At 38.5% G+C, this 26,351-nt stretch overlaps 2 protein-coding genes across 2 annotated transcripts; both read left to right on the top strand.

Moving 5' to 3' along the window:
- Positions 1–3,400: 3,400 nt before the first annotated feature.
- On the top strand, positions 3,401–4,333 carry LOC102279312 (olfactory receptor 2A5). The gene has a single exon (XM_005886740.2). The coding sequence runs from the start codon at positions 3,401–3,403 to the stop codon at positions 4,331–4,333; it is 933 nt and encodes a 310-aa protein (XP_005886802.1).
- A 12,099-nt stretch (positions 4,334–16,432) lies between these two features.
- On the top strand, positions 16,433–17,362 carry LOC102279598 (olfactory receptor 2A25). Its single transcript, XM_005886741.2, has one exon. It carries the CDS (start codon positions 16,433–16,435, stop codon positions 17,360–17,362), a length of 930 nt encoding a protein of 309 aa, XP_005886803.2.
- The last annotated feature ends 8,989 nt before the right edge of the window (positions 17,363–26,351 follow it).

The following is a 26,351-nucleotide window of genomic DNA, read 5'->3' on the forward strand; positions in this document are numbered from 1 at the left end:
AACTTGAATGAACCTTTTAACCAATTAAATACTTCTCTTCTCTTCAGTAAAGAACTGGCTATGTTCTTAAAACAGAGCTTTGGCTATTTCTCTCCAAAACTTTGCCCAATAAATAAATGTATATATAAATATTCACACTCATACAGACACACATACAAACATACACACATATATATGTAGGTGTGACACACGTAAGAGAGACAATAAGAAGAATTTTCAAGAAACCCTCTACTGTTTTACTATGTGACTATAAAGACAACACCTCAGTCCAAGGCATCATTATATCACAAGGTTCACTGAACTTTTGAGTGTATCCCTGCTTATTTAACTTATATGCAGAGTACATCATGAGAAACACTGGGCTGGAAGAAGCACAAGCTGGAATCAAGATTGCCGGGAGAAATACCAATAACCTCAGATATGCAGATGACACCACCCTTATGGCAGAAAGTGAAGAGGAACTAAAAAGCCTCTTGATGAAAGTGAAAGTGGAGAGTGAAAAAGTTGGCTTAAAGCTCAACGTTCAGAAAATGAAGATCATGGCATCTGGTCCCATCACAAATAGCACAAATAGCATGGCAAATAGATGGGGCTTAAAGCTCAACATTCAGAAAATGAAGATCATGGCATCTGGTCCAATCACAAATAGCACAAATAGCATAGCAAATAGATGGGGAAACAGTGGAAACAGTGTCAGACTTTATTTTTTTGGGCTCCAAAATCACTGTAGATGGTGACTGCAGCCATGGAATTAAAAGATGCTTACTCCTTGGAAGAAAAGTTATGACCAACCTAAATAGCATATTGAAAAGCAGAGACATTACTTTGCCAACAAAGGTCTGTCTAGTCAAGGCTATGGTTTTTCCAGTGGTCATGTATGCATGTGAGAGTTGGACTGTGAAGAAGGCTGAGCGCCGAAGAATTGATGCTTTTGAACTGTGGTGTTGGAGAAGACTCTTAAGAGTCCCTTGGACTGCAAGGAGATCCAACTAGTCTATTCTAAAGGAGATCAGTCCTGGGTGTTCATTGGAAGGACTGATGCTAAAGCTGAAACTCCAATACTTTGGCTACCTCATGCGAAGAATTGACTCATTGGAAAATACCCTGATGCTGGGAGGGATTGGGGGCAGGAGGAAAAGGGGACGACAGAGGATGAGATGGCTGGATGGCATCACCGACTCAATGGACGTGAGTCTGAGTGAACTCCGGGAGTTGGTGATGGACAGGGAGGCCTGGCATGCTGTGATTCATGGGGTCGCAAAGAGTCGGACACGACTGAGCGACTGAACTGAACTGAAGGATATGAATTAGACATTTGTTGCCCTTCTACCAGATGCCTCTACCTGATGCCTCTTCAACACTAGCTCTACTCTGCTTTCTTTCCTTCCTTTCTCCTAACACCCTATATCACATTTCAGGTACAACCTGTAGAAGACTCAGCATCTTTCTCAGCACAGTGCAGGAAGGTTGGTAGAAGTGTTCTTATCTATTAACACTGACTTAGAGTTGTCTTAGGAGGAAAGGGGAAAGAAATTACTGCCAATTTCAAGTCAATTTCTCATTAAGAATGATGTTCTGCTTCCTCCTAGCTCCACTAAATCCATCTGGGGTAAGCCTGAGATCCAGGAACACACCACCATCGGAAGTACCTGGGGAGTGTAATTTACAACATGACCCCGGGAGTTTGTTTGTTCTTACTACTTCATGACTTTGATGTGCGTGAATTCATCTGGGTATTAAGTTATCACCTGCCAGCTTCTTTTTTCCTGAACATCCATCCCCAGAGTCCAGAGGAATGGAGACAAAAAGTTAAGTAATTTTTGTTCCCCTGCTAGAGATGGCATCTGTGTTTTGTATGTCCTAGTCCCCTCCCCCTCAGGGACACTCAGGGGACAATCTGGGAGGATTTGGGCAGAGATGAGCATAAAGCCTCTACTGCTGGTGCTGCTAGTGAGCAGGGATCCAGTCCCTGCATCCGCCTGTGTGAAAAAAGCGGGGATAATTCCTGCAGCTGCAGACCCCCTCATTCAGAGGCAGCTGAGGGGAGCCAGAGCCTCAGCTTGGATCTTCAAAATCTCTCCTGGCCTCTGTGCTGTTTCCTGTACATATAAACCTATCTCTGGGTTAAGACCAGTGCCACAGTGAGTAAAGGGCTTTTGGCCAAGTGTGATCATTTAGAGAAGCTGGGATCTGGAGAAGGGAAGGACTCCAGAAATCGGCACACTGAATGGGAAATTCGGGCCAGCTTATGGGCAGGCAGATTTCTGGGCTTAAAACAGCCTTGGGATTTGCAAAGCTGGGTCATAAGCTGCTCATTGAGAATGATCACGTATATCATGAACTGTCAGGTAATAGGTGTATACTTCTATGGAACATTTCAGGTTCTCCCTTTCTGTCACACTTCTCACCTTGTTAACCATGGGTGGCCATAAGGTTGGTGGAGTGGTAGCCAAAAAATTAAAGGAGAGTCAAAAGACTTGATTAAATTCCAGAATATGCTCTGGATGTTATTCCTAAAGTAATGCCTTTTATCCATCCTTTACCATCCATCCATTCATCCATTCAACAAATGCACTGTACAACTGCAAAGGGCCCAGAAATAACATCTCTCTAGAACCAGGGAAGCAGCCCTGCAAGAAGGTGGTATAGGACAGGAGTAGGAATATAATAGAGATCCTTGCCCTGATCAGAGATCATAAACAACTTCTGTGAATGCTGACCAGATCAGTGATGGCACTCTGCTCGTGCCCAGCATGGAAAAAGCTAGATTTTCCTGCATAGTATCAGGAAGAAAAAACTTGGTGTCAATTTCATTTGCTAAAGCTTTAAACCTAGTGGACACAGAAGGAAATATACCTCCTTGAAGTTGCATTTGTACATCTCATCCCCTGTTTTATTGGTGTATTTACTTCATGATCATTTATTGAGCAACTGCTGTGTGCAATGTACTCTGCACAAGCTTTAAAATAAGAGCAAATCAAATGATAAAGTATGAGCAAAATTTGAGAACTGAAGAAATAAGAAAGCAAAATGAGAGTGTAACTATGCGCCTTTCTTAAAAAGTAAAATGATTAGTCATTATGGAGAACAATTTATTCTGTGGCTGCCATCTTGACTGTATGAGTATAAACTTTGCAATCAGAGTTACATAAAATTCTGTAGAAATGGAAATAATGCATGACACCCTGTGTTCACTGATCCTATTTATGGGAGCCTTTCTGCTTTACTGTGGATTAAAAGACTTGACATGATGAATCTGAAAATGATTGTTAGCTGAGTCAGAACACAGTGCACACCACAACTTCCCTCTTTCTGTTAATGGCTAATCCAGACCCGCCTTTGTTTCTCAGCCCACAGGCACTGCAGCAGCTGTGATCAGCACAGGCACTGTCACCAGGGCATGACAGAAAATCAGACATGGGTCACAGAATTCATTCTCCTGGGATTTCCGCTCAGCCCAAGCATGCAGATGCTCCTCTTTGGGCTCTTCTCTCTGTTCTATGTCCTCACCCTGCTGGGGAACGGGGTCATCCTGGGGCTTATCTCACTGGACCCCAGACTGCACACCCCCATGTACTTCTTCCTCTCACACCTGGCCATCGTCGATATTTCATATGCATCAAACAATGTCCCGAAGATGCTGGTGAACCTTCTGAACAAGAAAAATACTATCTCCTTTGTCCCATGCATAATGCAGACCTTTTTGTACATGGCTTTTGCACACACTGAGTGTCTCATCTTGGTGGTGATGTCCCATGATCGGTACGTGGCCATCTGCCACCCTCTTCGTTACTCTGTCATCATGAGCTGGAGAGTGTGCACTGTTCAAGCTGTTGCTTCCTGGACATGTGGCTCCCTCCTGGCCCTGGTCCATGTGGGTCTCATCCTAAGGCTGCCCTTCTGTGGGCCTCATGAAATCAACCACTTCTTCTGTGAAATCCTGTCTGTCCTCAAGCTGGCCTGTGCTGACACTAAGCTCAACCAAGTTGTCATTTTGGCTGCTTCTGTGTTTGTCTTAGTCGGGCCCCTCTGCCTGGTGCTGGGCTCCTATGCGCGCATCCTGGCCGCCATCCTGAGGATCCAGTCCGCTGAGGGCCGCAGGAAGGCCTTCTCCACCTGCTCCTCCCACCTCTGTGTGGTCGGGCTCTTCTTTGGCAGTGCCATCGTTATGTACATGTCCCCCAAGTCCCGCCACCCTGAGGAGCAGCAGAAGATCCTTTCCCTGTTTTACAGTCTTTTCAACCCCATGCTGAACCCGCTGATCTACAGCCTGAGGAACAAAGAGGTCAAAGGTGCCTTTAGGAGAGTGTTGTGGAAGGACAGGCTAATGTGAGGGATGCCAGGGAGAGTCCTGAGGGTGGGAGGTTTGTTCTCTGCGAGATTTGGGAGAATGGCACTGTACATGCCTTAAAATCTCGTGTCTTAAATCTCTGGCATTAAGAATTTATATTGATCAGATGCTGTTCCTAACTCCTAAACATGGAGTTCTGTGCAGACCACAAACATGAGCAGAAGGTCACGGAGAATACAGGCCATGAGAGAAGAATCATGAGGAGGTGAATGCATGGCAGAGAGCCATCAATTCTCAGGGCCAGTTCCCAACACTGAGGTCTAGTTTCTTTTCTTTTGAGGTTTTGTTGTCTCAAATCTCTTCTTAAATTCCGTGACAGTTTCCTTCTCCCTTATAAATATATGCATATGCTAGTAATGTCATAATAAATGCTGCTACCTCTAACAAGACAGAATAAACACTGACCTTGGTTAAGCATGGATCCTTTTGGGAAATGCAGTAAGAACTATAGAAAGAGCCAACTACTTGGTCTGGAACTTAAAATCTAAGGAGGATCCCATGTGTTCTGAAAAATCACCTGAATCTGAGCCTAATGAATTTATTTGTGTGAAAACAAAAGCTTAATTTTGAGAATTTTTTTGATATGGGAGACAAAAAAATATGAAGATCTTTGTTTATTTCATTTAAGTTTGCACCATTTAATTAGAAAGAGTTTGTGTTTAGAATAACAGGCTCTCATATTTATATGAGAGTTACCTTTATAGGGAGAGTTACCTTTTTCAGAGTTCAGGTTACGAAACTGGGAGTAGGTGACAACTGACCCTTATGAAGAAATATTATGGGGTTTAGAAAATATTATAAAGGAAGTATCAGGAGGGGCTAATAGCTTGACATAATGTTGTAGGCCCACATTTCTTGATAAAGCCTTGCAGGAACTTCAACACAACTCCAAAGAGCGCCTGCTCCACGTGATATAAGTCGCATATTCTGGACCCAAGTGATCAGAATGATAAGGGAAGATTTATTTCCTTTTAACACAAGTTCAGGAACTAAATGGCCAACACAGTAAGGCAATGGTGATTTGTTCAACACAGAAGGAATGCTGTCTTTTGAAACTTCTTCTCTTCTCTTTTCTTGTAGCATCACATGCCATTTGAGTGTGTGATATATGATGATGGTATGATTATCTTTCTGTAGATCTTTGTTTTCACCCTAATTCTTTCTTGAGTCATTTCCATTGTACATCTTTCTTCTCCTATGAAATTAAAGAATCAAAGAGGAAACTTTTCCCTTCCACCTTTTCTCCTAACGCACTGTTTTCCGCTTGGTTCCCAGAAAGCTCACTTATTGACTCTTTTTATTGACTGTTCTGTTCACTAATTAATTTGGGCAAATCATTTTGTCTCTGGCCATTATCTTAGTCTTCTTACCCCAGCAGTATCAGGAAATTGCTAGCCCCCAGAAATCCACATTTATTCCAGGTCCCTCCCCACCCAAAAAGAATACTGTGAATAAAGAGATAAATATTAGCTTTAAATGTAACTTTTAAAGCACTATGTAATTATTATGTATCCTATTTTAAAGGTAGGAAAAAGCAGGTTAATATTTTCATAAAAATGACTTTTTAAGTATAACTAGAAAAATTATGTTCTCTGAAACGTGTATGTGAGTGCTCAGTCATGTCCTACTCTTTGCAACCCCATGGACTGTAGCCCACCAGGCTCCTTTGTCCATGAGATTCTCCATGCAAGAATACTGGAGTGGGTTGCCATGCTCTCCTCCAGGGGATCTTCCCAACCGAGATATCAAACCCACGTCTCTTAAGTCTCCTGCATTGGCAGGTGGGCTCTTTACCACTGGTGCCACCTGGGAAGCCCCCAAATATGTATACCTTATATTAAAAGAAGAGGAAGAGGAAAATATAGGATAATTTGCCTCATACAAAACATAAACCATTGGTTTGAACTCAGAATTTTTCTGTAAGGACTCATTAGAAAAATCAAGGGATTTTATTCACTCTTGTGTCAGTTCAAAAATACTTGAGAAAGAATTGACCAATCTTGTATGAAGGTAACTGGGGTAGATGAATTATAAAGAAATATCCTGTATCAAGTCTGAGGAGTGGCTCTGACTAAAAAAAAAAATGCAACAAAACTATTTCGTTAATAAATTGCATAAAACGCTTAAATAGATGAGAGATTACTATGAATTGTTTTAATATTTGTGTTATGAGATTTTAATAAACAAATTATATTTTGTTGTGATCCATTATATATATTTTATTTTAACACTTGCCATAGTTTTGAAAAGGCTGAGGGCAAGAGGCAAAAAGGATACATTTACTTGATGCTTAGGATTCTTCTGGATGTTTCCCAATGTTATTCTACTCACCTTTCACTCTAATACTGTAAAGTAGATTTAAAAAATTTACTGAAGAATATTTGCTTTACAGTGTTGTCTTAGTTTCTGCTTGCAGAAAAGTGAATCAGATATACATGTGTATATATATATATATATATATATATATATATATATACCCTCTTTTTGGATTTCCTTCCCATTTAGGTCACCACAGAGCACTGAGTACGGTTCTCTGTGTGGTTACAGTAGGTTCTCATTAGTTATCTATTTTATACACAGTATCATCAGTGTACATATGTCAACCTCAGTCTCCCAGTTCATCCCCTTCTCATTCCCCTCTCAGTGTCCATATAATTGTTCTCTAGAAAAATGGCACAGATGAACCTATTTGCAAGTAGAAATAGAGACACAGACATGTAAGGAAGGTATTATTTTCTAAAGTTTGGAATGATTTAGTAGCTTTCTCACACCTCACCTCACAGCCAGTAATAGGACAGAGTTGGGAGTTTAATATCATTGTACTGATTTCAAACCCACACTGCTTTTTAGTTTTCTTCCTGAAACATCACCAATTTTACCTGAACCTGTCTTAGGCTTGGCATCTGCATGACAGCAGTGTGGCAAAGAAATATATTATAAAAAGAGTAGAATGGAAATCTAAGTGATCACACAGTAAGATTATATGCTGATAAAACCCATGATTTAAAATCTACATTGTTTTGGAGAAAGTCTCATTCAAATGAGGTTGAAGAACAGTGCATAGGAGCCTGGATCTAAAATGGTTTTCATTGCTGTTGTTCAGTTGCCAAGTCATGTCCGCACTTCATGACCCCATAGACTGCAGTACATCAGGCTTCCCTGTCCCTCACCATCTCTCAGAGTTTGCCCAAGTTCATGTCCATTGAGTTGATAATGCCATCCAAACATCTCATCCTCTATGGTATCCTTCTTCTCTGACCTTCAATCTTTCCCAGCATCAGGGTCTTTTCAGATGAGTTAGCTCTTTGCATCAGGTGACCAAAGTATTGGAGCTTCAGCTACAGCATCAGTCCTTCCAATGTTAAGGACAGAGAAAGGGTATTCAGAGTTGATTTCCTTAAAGATTTACTGGTTTGATCGCCTTGCTATCCAAGGGACTCTCAAGAGTCTTCTCCAGCACCACAATTCCAAAACATTAATTCTTCGGTTCTCTGCCTTCTTTATGGTCCAGCTGTCACATCCGTATGTGACTATTGGAAAGACCATAGCCTTGAGTATATGGATCGTTGCCGGCAAAGTGATGTCTTTGCTTTTTAACTGCTGGGAGAAGTTGAAACTGTAAGAAGAAGTCTACATAAACTGTACACTCTGTATGTAGTGGCATTTGCAGAAGGATTCATGAGATAGCATCTAGGATAGGAAACACATACAAAAATCATCTCTCCGTAGTCTGTGGCTTTGTTACATTCACTTCCCTACCCACAACTAAGACTTCTCACCAGCTGTATGTCTAGAATAGCTCTACTAGGGAGTTTCAAGTTCTACATGTGGAAATATAAATTCAGTGTTGTTGTAACTTGCACATTGGTTGAAATTTCAGCACTTTTAGAGGTTTGCTCATTGTATAGCTTTCTCTGTCCTTAAGATTGCCTGCCAAAAATTGTTGTGAGATTAGAAGAAGAATAAATAGATGAGCGAATAAACAAATGAACAGATAAAACTTTAAAAGATACTATTAGTATTTAGGCTGGAAAAAAGAAATAAAGAGTTATTTTCAAATGCCCCACAGAATATCCTTTAAGAGGTAAAAGTGGTAGTTTATTGCTTCCCTGGTAGCTCAGCTGGTAAAGAATCCACCTGCAATGCAGGAAACCCCAGTTTGATCCCTAACTGGGAAAATTCCCTGGAGGAGGGCATGGAAACCAATTCTAGAATTCTTGCCTTGAGAATCCCCATGGACAGAGGTGCCTGGTGGTCTACAGTCCATGGGGTCACAAAGAGGTGGACACAGCTGAGCAACTAAGCACAGAGGGAAAAACTAGAATCAATAAGTAGGTATACAAGGAGATGGAATAAAAATCCATGTGAGAAAATGTTTTCTAGCATTGCAAGTTACCCAGCAATTATATCTTATTAATTGGTGTGCAGTCTTCCTATAAATATACAAGCAGAGGGTGAATGAATATACCTGGATTGAATGGATATTTGGAATATATTTTCTCCAATGCCTCTTCAGTCTTAAAAAATTTTTTTATTTCACAATAAGCTTTTAAATTTTATTTTTCACTGTGGGAAAGCTCAAATTGATTTTAAACAACCACTAGAGATTTTTAAATGGTAATAGAATTTGTCCATGTCAAAGTCCAAACTACCCCGTTCTTTCAATTATTGAGCCAATTCATCAAAAGAAAATATTGAAGTGGGAAAGAATGGTTGTATAAGCTCCATACTGGTGGTTCTCTTACTTTAATTTTTACACTGCCACCATGCTTTATTTCTGAATGTAGGTGGCTTCATATTTTAAAATACTAACTCAATCTCCAATCATAGTAGCTCAAAGACTTTTGCTTCAAACACAGAGCAGCAACAGATAAAGTATGAAAAAAGAAAATTAAAAAGACAAAATCAGCCTGCAAGGCAAGATAAACATCTGTGTGGACCAGAAAGAAAGCATATAAATGACCTGTAAATGATGCTAACACCATGGGTTTGCTGGCTGAGCCTGAAAGCTGTCAGGAGAGGCAACATCTTTTCTCTTAGAAACAAAAGATAATGAAGCACTCCGTGTGATAATGAGGAACTTGGGTCAGGCTTCTTCCTTGAAAATAAGGTATGAGGAGGGCAGGAGGGAATCCCTCTGTTTGTTAATGGAGCTCAAAAAATTTTTTTCCCCCAAACAGCTTCACAATATAGCCTTAGGAGAATTGTAGGATAAGAATGTCAGAACCTCCAGGCTTAACACTGCAGCCTGACAAGGAATCCAGCCATCCACTCTGTATGTACTGGATCTCTGAAATACTGAATATCACCTAGGGAAATAATCCTAAACTGTTAATATAGGATCTAAGTCTGGATATGATGGCTCATAAATTAAGCTAAGACAGTCTGTAATCTTCTATATGAGAGAGAGAGAGGGGAAGGAAGGGAGGAAGAAAAGGAAGGAGGGAAGAAGAGAGGAAGGAAAAAAGAAAGGAAGGGAGGAAGAAAGAAAGGAAGAAACTGGTCTGAAGAATAAGCTTTGAATCTATTTTCATGACTTGAGGAAATCAGTGCTGAGAAAAACAGCCAAAAACATCAACTGTAATACAAACTCACTTCTGATGATATTCATTTTGTGACATAAGGAATGAGCAATTTGACAAACACCTTATATTTATATGTTTCAAATGCATAAACAGACTTTTTAAAGCCCTGACAACTGTTTTAAATGACCAGGGAATTAAAAAGATTAGAAAATAACAAGTAGATTTCAAAAAGAATCATTTAAAAATCTTAAAACTATCATCCCTGAAATAGAACAGAATAAAATCAACAAACAGGATGAATTCTAGACTGAGCACATTAGAAGAAAGAGTTTGTGAAATACAGGATGTGAAGTGAAAGTATTAGATACTCAGTCATGTCCGACTTTTTGTAACCCTGTGGACTGTAGCCCACCAGGTTCCTCTGTCCCTGGAATTCTCCAAGCAAGAATACTGTAGTTGGTAACCATTCCCTTCTCCAGGAGATCTTCCCAACCCAGGGACTGAACCTGGGTCTCCTGCATTGCAGGCAGATTCCTTACCATCTGAGTTACCAGGGAAGCCCAAAACAGAGGATACTAGTGAACAATTTACTAAAAATGCAACATATTATTTTTTAAGAAAATTGAATAAAAATCATATACAAGCTAGACTGAAATGCAATATTCATTTATCTTATAGGAATTCCAGAAGGAAGGACAAAATGAGGCAGAACACTAGTTGAATATATCACTCTTGAGATTTTTTTTTCTGATTGATGAATGTGTGAATTCTCAAATCAAGAGAGTACTCTGAGTATCAAACAATGGTGAAGAAAAATAAATCCATGTCTAGACATATTATGCATAATTAAAACTCAGAACATTAAGGAGAAGGAGAAAACTTACAAAAGTTTCAGAGGAAATAATAGCTACAAAAGAATAACAATTAAAGTAATAGCAGACTTCTCCTCAGCAAAACAGATGGCAGAAGAGATTTTTCAAAATGATGAGGGAAATGTCGAATTGTGTGTCAAATGAAACTTGAACAATTGAATAATGATTTTTATGTCCTTTATTTAAGGGAAAACAACCCATGGATTGGAGGAATGCAGTGCCTCATAACCAGTGGAGCACTGTTCCCAAAGGATTTTGGACAAGAGCAAATTTTATAAAGTGTTGGAAGAGGTCATACAGGAACAGGACTTGATTGGCCAGGAGGCTGGGGATTTCTTTATAAAGCTGGCAGGTCCTATTTCCTAGGGTAAGGTAAGCCAGCTAAAGCTGAGTTGTAGGACTCTGTTTAATGTATGTTAGGTCTCCTTGACAGGTGCTTCCCATAAGTACAGGCTGAATTAGGTTTATTTTGTGGTGTGTATCAGGTCACTGGGGTAGCCTACATTCTGTGGGTCTTGATACACAAATTAACTTTATCACAGAGTATGGTAGTGAGGGGGCTTCCCTGGTGGTTCATACAGTGAAGAATACACCTGCAATGCAGGAGACCTGGGTTTTATCTCTGGGTCAGGAAGATCCCCTGGAGAAGGGAATGGAAACCCACTCCAGAATTCTTGCTTGGGAAATCCCATAGATGGAGGAGCCTGGTGGGCTATAGTCCATGGGGCTGCAAAAAGTCAGACATGACTGAGCAACTAACATTTCACTTTCATAGTAGTGAGGAGGTCCAATGGGATGAACCTTATCAAGAAGGCAGACTAAGTACAGTTTTGAGGAATTCTATTTTTCTTTGGGAGGCATTAATTCATGGTGGAGGATTTTGCCTTTCATTAGAGGATGAATTTCGTTGACCACGAGAGCAATGATAATGACAGCATTCAGCTCTTGCCTTGAATGGATAACCACCCAGTTAATGTCATCAAAAACCTTCAAGGAAAATGAGCCCAAATAAAGTGAAATTTATAATCCTAAAATAAAATATGTTGTTCTCATTAACCTGTTAGATATGCAACAAAATCTGTCAGTAAACACAATCTATGAACCTACAGAAAATATAGTTGGTGGAAACCGGGTGTTGAAATGAGGATTTATGAAGAATATAAAAGAAGGCAAAAACTGATGAAAAGAAAAAGGGAAGAGAATAAAAAGCATGGAAGGAGTTCTTGCCCTTGGCTGAACTTTGAATCACGTAGAAGCTCTGGAAAACCTGTGGGCACCCACAGACTAAATAAATCAGTTTCTGATGATGAGTCCTAACTGTCAGTAATTTTTAAGGCTCCCCAGGTACAAGATTGTAGAACCATGACTCTAATGAGAATATATATCACATTAAAATCAGTATAAACATTGCAAAAATCAAATGTATTAAAAAAACCCTTTAGATTTTCAAAGAATCAACATCACTAGAACTCATTATTTTACCACAATACATTTAAAATTAACAGAGATAATACAAATATTTGGAAACCAAAAATATACTTCTGCATAATTTATGTTTTATTGACAATGTTAATGATAAATTTTCTGGATAACAAGCAAGATGTATAACTAAAATGGTATTATAAAGTGCAAATTATTTTTAAAAACCACACTTAATAATCAGCTCAGGAATATACAATGACCAAGAATTGAAATAAAGAGAGAGTATAGTTTATTTAAGAGCAGACTTTACTTATAAAGTAAGGAATTATAAAGATAATTAAAATAAAAACCTAGTTTTTACAAATGTCACCAAAATAGATTGATGACAAAAGAGGGGAAAGTTCTATATATACAATATTAGTAATAAAATGTAATATGACCCCAAATAAAAAATTTTAAAATGATAATATCAATATAGGGAGCAATTTCTTTCCAATATGTGAGGGTATAATTTAGACTCTTGTCACCAATAAGCCTTTAACCAAACAGATTTGATGAGGAAAATCCTATTTCAGATCTATTGCAGGTCATCACTCTCACGGTAAAAGATAATTGCCCTATTGTTTTCTTAATTTGTTGCTGTGTACACTAAAACAACTCTAATTTAGGAAATTATATTCTACCTACTTTATTATTTGAATATAGGAATGGTGTTGTTGTTCAGTTGCTAAGTCGTGTCTGACTCTTTGCCACCCCATGGACTGTAGCTTGCCAGTCTCTTCTGTCCATGGGATTTTCTAGGCATGAATACTGGAGTGGGTTGCTATTTCCGACTCCAGAGTATCTTTCCTACCCAGGGATCGAACCCAGGTCTCCATTGCAGGTGAATTCTTTACCACTGTGCCCCCTGGGTAGCCCATAGTGACGTGAGGTCAGTTAATTTCCATTTCAGGAAGAAGAGAAAATAATAGTAGTTACAGACCTAGGGGAACTTTGGTGTTTCTTCCCACAACCCCCTGGGCTCAGAATCTCTGGAAGCTAAAGAACAGGATTTAACAAGTCCCACTGGGATACCTTATCCTCTTTCCTGACTCCTCGACATATTCTCTATAGCTTCTGTAGATCCTGCTACCGGTCTCACTGTATGAATTGCATTCCTTGTGGTGATGATGGAAAAAATATATGGGATACCTGCTCAGGTCAGGTGTAATATAAAACTCAAACAGTACTAGAGACGATGCGAATAATATATGGGTCTCATGTGCCCTAAATACTACTTAATGTATTTGGTGGGTTAAAGAAGCGGGAAATGTCAGAGTTCTTGAAATTAGAAACAAGTATAAGCTCTCGAGAGCCCCCTTTCCCTGGAAGAAACAGGTGGTGGTGTGCAGTGCATCTTTATCCCTCCCCTACATCAAACTCTCAGAAGTGTTTTAAAGGTAGTTGAGCTGGGAGAGAATCATCTCTTTTGAGAGGTATCTTGTTGCCTCTATGGAGACAATTTCTTTTCTCAGATAATCCTTGGAAGAAAAGAATTTCAACACTGATTTACAGATGCCATTTATTATATTTTATGGGTGTGCTGTCACTTCACCCAGCTCACGCTCATCTTGTCTTCTCATATTTAGCTGTGAATTTGAAGTAAGTTTGTTATATCGTCTAGCCTTTTTTTGTTATATAATTTCAGATAGATTTTAATGAAAATCACAGTGTTAAATGCAGTTGTTATTATCTTCTAATAGCAAATTTCTTCTATTTATGGATAGCTAATAGGAAAATTTAAAAGTCATCATCTCTTTTAGAAACAACTAATATAGGTTATTACTTTGATGCATTTAGTATTGAATTTCTTACTTAAACTATAAGATAAATAGCTATTTGAGAGATTTCCTTACTAACCTTTCTATTACCTCATGAAGTTAAGTAGTGTCTTCATGAAATAATGGGCCAAATTGACTACAAAATGAGTTTGTTACAGAGACGTGTCCTGAAGGTTTTATTTTTAACATGAACTTTCTTTTGTTGAGTCATTAAATACGAGAAATTTCATCTTTGTGAGTTCTTTTAACAGTCTTACCATTCCAAGCAGGTTGTATACATCAGCAGACAGGGACTATCTTGTATATACTTAGCTGAAACATGTAGCAAAACATAGAATGTGTTCAGTAAATATCTGTAGATTTTATGTTTTGTGTTTTAGCTACTTGCAGATTAGGAGGAAGGGGAGGTGCCACTCAGTGATTTTTCTACTTTAGTTTCTTGTGTGCTTTAGGATGTGACATTTTACAAATAGCATTGCTAATTAAGTGGCCCCAAGTATTGCAAGGAAGTTGAAGTGAAAATGGTTAACACTTTTCTATACATTGAAGGCCGATGAATCTATAGTTGGAAAAGACCTTAGCATAACACAAGGAATCCATCTTGAATAGATGATTAATCAATCTTTGATTTAAAACATTCACTAACATAAAGTTCAGTCCTAATACATCAACCAGTTTTCAAGGAGGTGATTCTAATTGTTATAAAGTTATTTCTTAATAAGAAATCATACCCTCCCAGTAATTTCTACTATGAATTTGATTCTCCCTTTGAAGTAGGGTGAAAGTTTATCAACTTTTGTTTAGGAAGCCTTCCAAATATTAACTTATCAGAAAAATTTAATGGGGACTTATAGAGAAGAACTGAATTAGGAATTTTTTTAGATTGATATTTTAGTGAAATTCAGATGTATTCTGGACTGATGAAGGCTATAGAGTCAGACAGGCAAGAAAACAGACAGTGGTTTGAAAGTTACAATGCCAGTCCAGGTTCGATGCACGATACTGGATGCTTGGGGCTGGTGCACTGGGACGACCAAGAGGGATGGTATGGGGAGGGAGGAGGGAGGAGGGTTCAGGATGGGGAACACATGCATACCTGTGGCGGATACATTTCAATATTTGGCAAAACCAATACAATATTGTAAAGTTTAAAAATAAAATAAAGTGAAAAAAAAAAAAGAAAGTTACAATGGTTCAAACCTACTCTATTGTGGAATGATTTTTAAAAATTTGATAAGCCACAACAAACTAAAGATTCATGATAAATAATAACTTTTACATTAGAGTTGAGAAGATGTAAAATATATAAAAGATTCTGTGACAATGACTCTACAGTTAGGGCTTTAGCTCTAATCTTGGATATAAATCAATATTTTTTAAATTCCAGGTTATGACCCATTACAAAATCATTCAGCCAGCATTTTTACTAATGAAATAGAGTGGAATAATATAGAAAAGAAAACAGTGCACATAGTGGGGATTCAAAAAATATGTGTGTGTGTGTGTATATATATATGTATATATACATATATATATATATTCTTCATGCATATATGTTCCCAGCAGATGTTTTACTGTATGATATGGTGAAAATATTGGGAAAACTCAAGTATAGATAAATATAGATATATGTATGTGTATATATATAAACACACACACATGTATAAACATATGAATGTGGTGGATATGTCTGTGTATATATGTGTATGTGTATAAACATACTTAAAGATATAGAGTATAAATATCCATATAGAATATAAGAGGGGCGACAGGGGTAATGTAATGATCATGAGACAGTGTGATCAGAATACCCATTGTGGGTACAAAAATCAAAAGACAAAGGTCTCTACTTTAAATCTAATTGAAGTTGTAACAAACTGCTTGCCATGCTCTTGAATTAACTGTGTTATGCTATCAGTAAAGATCACAAGCCCACAAGTAAGTCACTTATGAAAGGCACAAATTTGTGAGACATCCTGATAGATGAATCACTGACATGTTCCTCATTTTTCTTTCTTTCTTCATATAGAGATGTAAAGACAGTAGTGCAAATTTACACACATGTATATATGTACACAGCAGCTCAGGAGTACACGCGAGCAAACCTCTGATATAATCAGCCCAGACTGAGAAAAACTCCACTGCTATGAAGGCAATTTCAGTATTAATATATTTTGAGCTGTGATAAAATTGGTTTGGGAATAAAGATTTATTGGATACTAGGACTTCCGAATACTAGCATTTAGCATACCACAGTGAAAATGTTTCCTTCTGTCTCATGTGGCATGCATAGTTTTCATTTATTAAATGACTAACAGGACAATAATATCATTGAAGATGTTTTACTAGGGAATAAACAGCGACTGACAAAGATTCAGCATGTTAAAACTCTTCCCTTGGACATTCCGATTTGGCAAGATTCATTGTCTCTTTCACAGGGAAATGGAGGGAAATCAGACCTCTGTCACAGAATTCATCCTACTGGGATTTCCCCTTAACACAAGCATGCAGATGCTCCTCTTTGGGCTCTTCTCCCTGTTCTATGTCCTCACCCTGCTGGGGAATGGGGTCATCCTGGGGCTCATTTCACTGGACTGCAGACTGCACACCCCCATGTACTTCTTCCTGTCACACCTGGCCATCGTTGACATGGCCTACGCCTGCAGCACGGTGCCCCAGATGCTGGTCAACCTCCTGAGTCCAGCCAAGCCCATCTCCTTTGCTGGCTGCATCACGCAGACCTTTCTCTTTCTGAGTTTTGCTCACACCGAGTGTCTGCTCCTGGTGGTGATGTCCTATGATCGGTATGTGGCCATCTGCTACCCCCTCCGATATTCAGTCATCATGAGCTGGAGAGTCTGCATCACCCTGGCAGTGACTTCTTGGGTTTTCGGAGTCCTCCTAGCCCTAGTCCACTTGGTATTACTCCTACCATTACCCTTCTGTGGGCCCTATCAAATTAATCACTTTTTCTGTGAAATCATAGCTGTTCTCAAGCTGGCCTGTGCAGACACCCACATTAATGAGACCATGGTTTTGGCTGGGGCGGTGTCTGTGCTGGTGGGACCATTCTCCTCAATTGTGGTGTCTTATATTCATATTCTATGTGCCATCCTAAAGATCCGGTCAGGAGAAGGGCGCCAGAAAGCCTTCTCCACTTGCTCATCCCACCTCTGTGTGTTTGGGCTCTTTTATGGCACAGCCATTATCATGTATGTTGGGCCCCGATATGGGGACTCTAAGGATGGGAAAAAATACCTTTTGCTGTTTCATAGCCTTTTCAATCCCATGCTCAACCCCCTGATCTATAGTCTGAGGAATAAAGAGGTCAAAGCTGCTCTGAAGAGAATGCTTGATAAAGACAGAAGTTGACAAAAAAACTTGAATAATGAAGTGACTCAGTTTAAAGGGACCTAAGAGGTCATCTCGTCCAATAACTACACAGATATCAAAACATGCTCTACACAGACATAAAACTACACAGATATCAAAAAGTCCCCATATTGGGGCCCAACATATATGATAATGGCTGTACCATACTGTGGCCACGTGATGCGAAGAGCTGACTCATTTGAAAAGACCCTGATGCTGGGAAAGATTGAGGGCAGGAGGAGAAGGGACGACAGAGGATGAGATGGTTGGATGGCATCATCGACTCAATGGACATGGGTTTCGGTGGACTCCAGGAGTTGGTGATGGACAGGGAGGCCTGGTGTGCTGCAGTTCATGGGGTCGCAAAGAGCCGGACATGACTGAGTGGCTGAACTGTACTGATAACAGAGCCCAAAGGATCTCTCCTGAGCAGGCATTTTCTTCATCTTATGCAAAGTTTCCTAAGGCTGTCTTCCAAGAAAGCCTGGTCCACATTTGTGGCTCTGGTAGTAAAGCTAGTGCTGCACAAGAAAACGCAAATAGCTTCCAAATAGCTGCATAGTGTGTACACTCTTAATGTGGTTATGTGAAATATTCTGAATAAGAAGAAATAAGTGTGTATATTTTTTCTTCTGTTATCAGAACTTATAGACAAAATGTTATGGAATAAAGCAAGGTATTTGTAGAATATTTAAGGTAAAGGAGTTGGGAGATTAATAACATAGTAGTTAGATATTTTAAATTCAGCAACTATTGTCTCTTTCAAAAATTGGTTTACACTTGAAATATTTCTTTACATTTCCATGATAGTGATGTTTCCTAAGGCATAACCAGCTTAAATGAAGTAGAGCATGAGCCATGGCTTCAAGGGAAAGAGAATTAAGAATATAACTGTGATGCAATTAACAGCAACAGGAAAACAGCAAATGATGTCATGCTAATAAATATATAGACATACCAGAGCTTTCTCAGTCAGTTTTTTCTCTACTTGTGGAGTGTGGGTGTCAATCCATGGATTGTGGAGGTGAGAGAAGAGAGGAGAATGGAAGTAACAAAGTCCTTGAAAGAACTCTCTTTTTTCCTCATTGGCTTGGTCATGGGAAATGACCAAATGACCTTGTCTCTTGCAGGAAATGATCAAAATTTGAGAAAACACCCTAGCAAATGAGAACACACTGTAATTGTGAAGATTGTTTGACAAGAGATACTAGAGCTACAACTTATCAGAAATCATTTGATTTTAAATTGATATTTGAGTAAGTTATATATGGCAGAAAGTTAAGAGGAACTAAAGAGCCTCTTGATGAAAGTGAAAGTGGAGAGTGAAAAAGTTGGCTTAAAGCTCAACATTCAGAAAATGAGGATCATGGCATCTGGTCCCATCACTTCAAGGGAAATGGGGAAACAGTGGAAACAGTGTGAGACTTTAATTTTCTGGGCTCCAAAATCACTAAAGATGGTGATCCAGCCATGAAATTAAAAGACGCTTACTCCTTGGAAGGAAAGTTATGACCAACCTAGACACCATAATAAAAAGCAGACATTACTTTGCCAACAAAGGTCCATCTAGTCAAGGCTATGGTTTTTCCAGTGGTCATGTATGGATGTGAGAGTTGGACTGTAAAGAAAGCTGAGCACCAAAGAATTGATGCTTTTGAACTGTGGTGTTAGAGAAGACTCTTGAGAATCCCTTGGACTGCAAAGAGATCCAACCAGTCCATTCTAAAGGAGATCAGGCCTGGGTGTTCATTGGAAGGACTGATGCTAAAGCTGAAACTCCAATACTTTGGCCACCTCATGCGAAGAGTTGACTCATTGGAAAAGACCCTGATGCTGGGAGGGATTGGGGGCAGGAGGAGAAGGGGATGACAGAGGAGGAGATGGCTGGATGGTATCACTGACTCAATGGACATGAGTTTGAGTAAGCTCCAGGAGTTGGTGATGGACAGGGAGGCCTGGAGTGCTGCAGTTCATGGGGTTGCAAATAGTCGGACACGACTGAGAGACTGAGCTGAACTGAATCAAGCATGAAATTCTAACAATTATGAAGTGATAGAAAATAGTTAAGAAGTAATGGAAAATGATATATAGAGAAGCTTTTTTTGTTTTTTACCTCTTCCTCAAATTACATAATTAAACCTTCTAAATATTTAAACTGTATATAAAGGAATTATTCAAATTTTAAAATAAGATCTTTTGTGAAAAAGTGTTTTGAAGATGAAAACATACGAATTTCTCTTATAAAACAGATCCTTTTAAAGGATATCTGTTATGAAGGCATTTTATCCATTGCCAAAAAAAAGGGTTAAAAACATGCATATTTTGAGTTCAGCTAGAGCTTGGTTTCTATTAAGGTCTTTCAGTTGCTATGTGTGCAACTTACCTAAATTCTTTGAAATTTAGTTTTAATATATGTAAAAAGTTCACTGATACTAAGTTCACAGGTTTGTTGTGAAGAGAAAATACCTATATGCAAAATGCTTGCCAGAATCCATGACTCATAGTAAGAGCTCAACAAATGGTATTACTATCATCTACAACATAAACTTAGTATACCTTTAAAGAAGAAGACCTATAACCTATAAATAAGACAGTAGCAAATTAGATTTCCCACTATACTAGAAAGAACCAGGAATATTATAAAATGTAGCCTTTTACCTGATGCAAAATAATTTATGAAGTCAATGACTCATAATGTCTTTACTTGGCAATCTTAATTCTCTAAAGAGATAATGAACAGTTAAAAATACATGAATAAATACAAGTCAATATTGTTAAAATTCATTCACATGTGTGTACACTCACACACACATTTTGTGCTGTTAAGTCTGGAAATGAAAACATGAAAAGAATACATTTTTTACTATGACTTTATTCACTGTCTAGTGGGGATAACAACAGATGAATAAATGAAATTAACCTTGCCATGTGTCTGACCCTTTGCGATCCCGTGGACTGTAGCCCACCAGGCTTCTCTGTCCATGGGATTCTCCAGGCAAGAATACTAGAGTGGGTCGCCATTTCCTTCTCCAGGGGATCTTCCCAACCCAGGGATCGAACCCAGGTCTCCCGCCTTGCAGGCAGACACTTTAAACTCCGAGCCACCAGGGAAGCAGCTCTGCAGAGGGTAGTGCTAATATAGCTCAGGAAAGTATAACTCACTTAGAGTGAGAGTGGCTAAGAAAGACTTCCAGGAGAAGATCATCTTAAAGGATGAGTGAGAGTTAACCAGAAGTATGAGGTGGCGTGGCAGAAATATGTATTCCGCCTAATCAGTAGAAGGAGCAAAAGCCCAAAGGGAGTAAGCGACATGTATGGGGTGGGGGAAACTATAAAGCTCAGGGTTTTTTGACAGAAAAACACAAAGCAAGCATTGATGAGAAGCAAGGTTGGAGAGAAAGCAGCATGGAAACACTCATATTTCAAGCTACTGATCCAGATATATGTCCTGTGTGAAATGTGAAGCCGTTAAAGGGTTGTAAGTATGAAAATATCAAGTGGACAGACCTTAATTTAGGCTGCTTCTAGGGCTGTGTGGAGCAAGGATTTGAAGTATCCAAACCGGTATCAAAGAAAGAATTTAAAAGTTACTATTAGTCCAGGCAAGAAATGCTGGCTAGATGATGGCCTGGAGGAATGCACATAGGTTAGAGCGGTAGTGACGGACCTGAGAGGTAAGAAGGGAAAACGTTGTTCAGTTGCTCGGTCGTGTCCAACTCTCTGCAACCGCATGAACTGCAGCACACCAGGCTTCCCTGTCCTTCACTATCTCCTGGAGTTTGCTCAAACTCATGTCCATTGAATTGATGATGCCATCCAACCGTCTCATGCTCTGTCACTTCCTTCTCCTTGTGCCTTCAATCTTTCCCAGCATCAGGGTCTTTTCCATTGAGTCAGCTCTTCACATCAGGTGGCCAATATACGGGAGCTTCAGTTTCAGCATCAGTCCTTCCAATCAATATTCAGGATTGATTTCCTTTGGACTGATTGGTTTGATCTCCTTGCTGTCCAAGGGACTCTTCAGAGTCTTCTCCAGCACCATAATTCAAAAGCATTAATTCTTAGACACTCAGCTTTCTTTATGGTCCAACTCTCACATCCAGACATGACTACTGGAAAAACCATAGCTTTGACTAGATGGACCTTTGTCGGCAAAGCAGACCTGTTTCTGCTTTTTAATACGCTGTCTAGGTTGGTCATAGCTTTTCTTCCAGGGAGCAAGTGTCTTTTAATTTCATGGCTGCAGTGATTTTGGAGCCACTATAGTCTGCCACTGTTTCCATTGTTTCCCCATCTATTCACCATGAAGTGATGGGACTAGATGCCATGGTCTTCGTTTTTTTGAATGTTGAGTTTTAAGCCAGCGTTTTTACTCTCCTCTTTCACTTTCATCAAGAGACACTTCAATTCCTCTTCGCTTTCTGCCCTAAGGTTGGTGTCATCTGCATATCTGAGGTTACTGATATTTCTTTCAGCAATCTCAATCCAGTCTGTGCTTTATACAGTCCAGCATTTTACATGATGTACTCTGCATATAAGTTAAATAAGCAGGGTGACAAAATGCAGTCTTCACGTACTCCTTTCCCAATTTGGAACCAGTCTGTTGTTCCATGTCTAGTTCTAACTTGCTTCTTGACCTGCATACAGATTTCTCAGGAGGCAGGTAGAATTATTTAAGTCCCTGCCAGAGGCAGCAAGGGTCCAGGAGAGCTGTCTCACTGCTCCTGGATCCAGACACAACAGTTCTTGAGTGCTTATCTCTCCTTGCTCAATCTTATGTGATGTTTTCATGCAATTGTTTTGCACATTGTTCTCCAGCCAGAGATACTAATGGGAAATGTTAGGGAAATATTCATATATTTTGAGATTTATTCTCACTGTATCCAACAGCCCCCTGTCTGTGATTTTAAGCCAGAACAGGAAACCCAGTATATATATGCATCTGACCAACAATGTTTTCTTACTTGTCTTCCTTTCCCTTCTATTTCAGTGGGACCAGAAGAACAGAGTTTCTGCCTCTCTGAAAACAGAGAATACCCCTACATCTTAGGCTGGATTCTCTCTGTCACTAGATTTTTGCAACTTCAGTGGCTCCATTATCCTGGGTTCCCCCAAAATAAAAGCTTATGTATGTAAGAAAGTGTTAGTCGCTCAGTCATTTCCCACTTTGTGACCCCATGGGCTATAGCCCACCAGGCTCCTCTGTCCATGGAATTCTCCAGGCAAGAATACTGCAGTGGATAGCCATCCCCTTCTCCATGAGATCTTCCCGACCCAGGGACCAAATCCACGTCTCCGCATTGCAGACAGATTCCTTACCATCTGAGCCACCAGGCAAGCACCAACATTTAATAATAAATAAGGAAAAAGAGGAGTGAGACAAGAGTTGGGAGAGGAAGTTCAAGGGTGCTTTACTGATGCTGGCATTACTTCTTGGTTTTAGAAACAATTAAGTGTCCTACTTCACGGGATTGTCTTACGAGAAGCCTTATGAAATACGTCTTTTGGAACAGTCCATCCAAGAACAGATAAGTGAATAACTTAATTGCTTATCTCACTGATAAATGAGTGTCTCACTCCATGGGGTATTAATTATCCTACCTTATAGGTTATATGCACATCATGGCCACCAAGGAGTCCAGTGTGACTTTCTCCAGGGGTAAAGGAAAACCTTGGCCCAGGAAGCAAGAGGAATGCAAAGTTACATGAGGTGAGGTGTTATTGTCTTTTACACAGTGAAGGCAACCAGGTTAGACTAGAGTTAGTCACATGGATGGCTGAGATGGGATAAGTGGATGAATATTCCAGAGAGCAAAGACTGAGAGATGTGAGGAAGTGAGAGAGTGATATCTGCCACAAGGGTTAAGTCCCAGGGAACTAAGTCTTGATTTATCCATGAAGCACAATGAATTTAGACAGAGTCTACTATGTTTTCTGACTTTTATATTGGTATGGACTTTTTTGGACTACTTTTATGATTGCTATATTGATATGGACTCAAAACCTTTATTCTAGCTGTCAAAATAAGAATATGGAATGATTGAGAATGTGACTGAGGCTTGTCCATTATAGTTTGTATAGAATGTACTTGTGTGTTTAAATATTAAGTTACAATGAGTTAATAAAAACTATACTGATGAATTTATTAATTTAGAGCTTTTTGGAGGAATTTGTGTTCATTTTTCTGAATCAGTAGTGCAAACACAGCATCACAATTATCTAGCAGCAAAGAAATTCAGTAAAACTACATGATAATGTATTCACAATGGTAAGAAAAAGAAAGAAAAGAGAAGGAAGGTAAGAAAACTTTCTTAGAAAGCCAAACTGCCTTTCAGTTAAATTTCAGTATTCATTATCAAGCTTTCAGTTTTTAACTGTCTCTATTCTAAATAAATAAAGCTTTTTAGCAACTAAGTTAAAGCTGTTTAACAGCTAAGTTTTTGAAATGTTTCAAGAGTTTGAAGTAGAAAAACAAAGACTTGAATAGAACACAAAATTTAAGCTGTTCTTTAAGCATTTTCAGAACACTTTAAAATTAATTTCCCAAATTATCATCATTCATATAAAAATATAAATAATAAATAAATGTTGAAGTTAAAAAGAGATACAATTATCTGTAATTAATATTGATGACTTCTTCAATTTTATTCTCTCTTTATGGCAAGCCTTAAGAAAATAGGTAATACTATTTTGTGTTCATAGGAGCCTAAAGCCCTATATCTTTCTTCAGGGAAATTTGATACAAAGAGATGAACACTGTTAGTTTCAACCCAATAATTCCAATTTAAAGAATTTATCTGAGGACATAATTATGTGAGCAAAGATGCCTCATTGTAGCAGTACTTATAGTAGCTAAAAGGTTGGAAACATCCAAAGTTTCTACTATTAGGAGATAGATAAAACATGTACTTTATGCAACATGCATTCAAAAGAATATATTCTTAAAAAGCAACCTTTATCATATATGTATTGACTTGTAATATTTTTATTAAATTCATTTTAAATGAAAAAGATCACTAATGCCATTCATACACTATGCATTTTTTGAGAGTAAATTCACATAAAGAAAATATTTTCTTAATCTGAATTTTTAAGTCCAAATATGATGAGCATATATTAACTATATAATGAAGAAATAGAAAGTTTTGGAAAGTATAGTTTTAAAAATAGAAAATCTATAATATGAAACAGTTAAATTAAGGTTTATAAACAATCTGATCATGTAGAGACAAGAAAAATTATGGGCTGGAAAAATTGGGGAATACAAAAATCTGATGGGTAAATAAAAGAAACTAGAAAATGGAAATGGTGAAAATACGATGAAATAACACTTAAGTGGAGAAATTGGAATAGAGAATGTAGAATCAACAATTCTCAGAAATAATATCTTCAAAATTTGTTTTATTCCTATTTTATCTTTTTTTTTTCATTAGTATATATTAGAATTTTTACCATATTCCCATATGTCTTTCAGACTCAGCTCCATTTTTCATTACTTTTAATGCTATTGCTTATTAGTTTCTTATTAATCTTCATATAAGTTCATTGGTCCTGCTTGCTGTTGGGGGCAGTCATCTGTTAAATCTATCCAATGTTTTCTTAATTTAAGATAATACATATTGCTGTTTCAGAATAGATATTTGATTCTTTTTGTAGACTCTAATACTTCAGTGAAATATTATATTTTTCATTTTTTCTATCTTTGTTTCCCATTTCTTCAATATAAATTGTAGTTATTTGGTAACTTTATTTGTAACTTCACTATCTGTATTATGTCTGGGACCTTTTCTGTCGACGAATGTATCTCTTGAGCACTGATCATTTCTTTCTGATTTTCAATGGTTAAATGATACATTGTAGAAGTTATCAATTATATTATACTTCTATGAAAGTGAAAGTGAAGTTGCTCAGTCATGTCCGACTCTTTGCGGCCCCATGGACTGTAGCCCACCAGGCTCCTCCATCCATGGAGTTTTCCAGGCAAGAGTACTGGAGTGCGTTGCCATTTCCTTCTCCAGGGGATCTTCCCGACCCAGGGATGGAACCTAGGTCTCCCGCATTGCAGGCAGACACTTTACCCTCTGAGCCACCAGGGAAGCCCTTATACTTCTATAAAGATTATTTATTTTTTTGTGCTTTTCCCCTGAGCAAACAATTACGTTTTTGGAGATCACCTTGTTTCTCTTGGGCCTTGGTTTTAGGTTTATTAATATGGGTCTATTTTATTGTTACTCTTACTCTCTGGATGTCATAAAGATCAAAATCTTTATGAAGATCTCTCCAGGTTCGCTAGATTATAACTCCAACTTCTAGACATTTTGCAACATCTGAAATATCTGTTCAGCTATGCTCAGCTCTTCTCACCTCTCAGTCCCTCAACAACTGTTCCCTGTTAGGTTTTTTTTTTTTTCTTTTTAATTCTAAATTTTTAAAAGAAAATCCTAACCCTGTTAGGTTTTAACATTCACGTGCTTTAGGGTTAAGAAATACCTCACAAAAACTCTTGCACAAATATTGGGGGCTCCTTATCTACAGATATTTCTTTTTCCAAATACCCCCACAACTCAATTCCTAGCCCTCTTATACTCCGTATCTCCATTTTCGAATACTTCCATCCAACAAGACTGTAGCTTTCTGCTCAGATTCCATTTTTATGGTCATCGTTTTGAAAATGCCTCTCAGAACTAGGCCTCTGGGAAAGTGAGCTCAGCTGGCATGTCCTTTTTCTCAAGGATCACAGGTTATACTATTGACTCATTTGAAGCCTAAGTTCACCAACAATTATGTTGATAACTTCCTCAAATAATCATTAAATATTATCAAAGAATTTTTTGAAGAATTAATCTTCAGCATGTAACAAATTTTTGTTAAATTCATTAATGATTAAGGCAGCCTGAAATCCCTTGGAGAGGGTTTGGCAAGGGTATTTATACATAGTTTATGCAAATGCCGATCTGCTCCAGTTAATGTTTTTATTTTTATAATGAGG

This window comes from Bos mutus, chromosome 4 (genome assembly GCF_027580195.1).
Source record: "Bos mutus isolate GX-2022 chromosome 4, NWIPB_WYAK_1.1, whole genome shotgun sequence".
Taxonomy (NCBI): Eukaryota; Metazoa; Chordata; class Mammalia; order Artiodactyla; family Bovidae; genus Bos; species Bos mutus.

Bases quoted from the DNA above. Each gene is read 5' to 3' on its own strand.
- LOC102279312 (XM_005886740.2), top strand. From the start codon at position 3,401: ATGACAGAAAATCAGACATGGGTCACAGAATTCATTCTCCTGGGATTT.
- LOC102279598 (XM_005886741.2), top strand. From the start codon at position 16,433: ATGGAGGGAAATCAGACCTCTGTCACAGAATTCATCCTACTGGGATTT.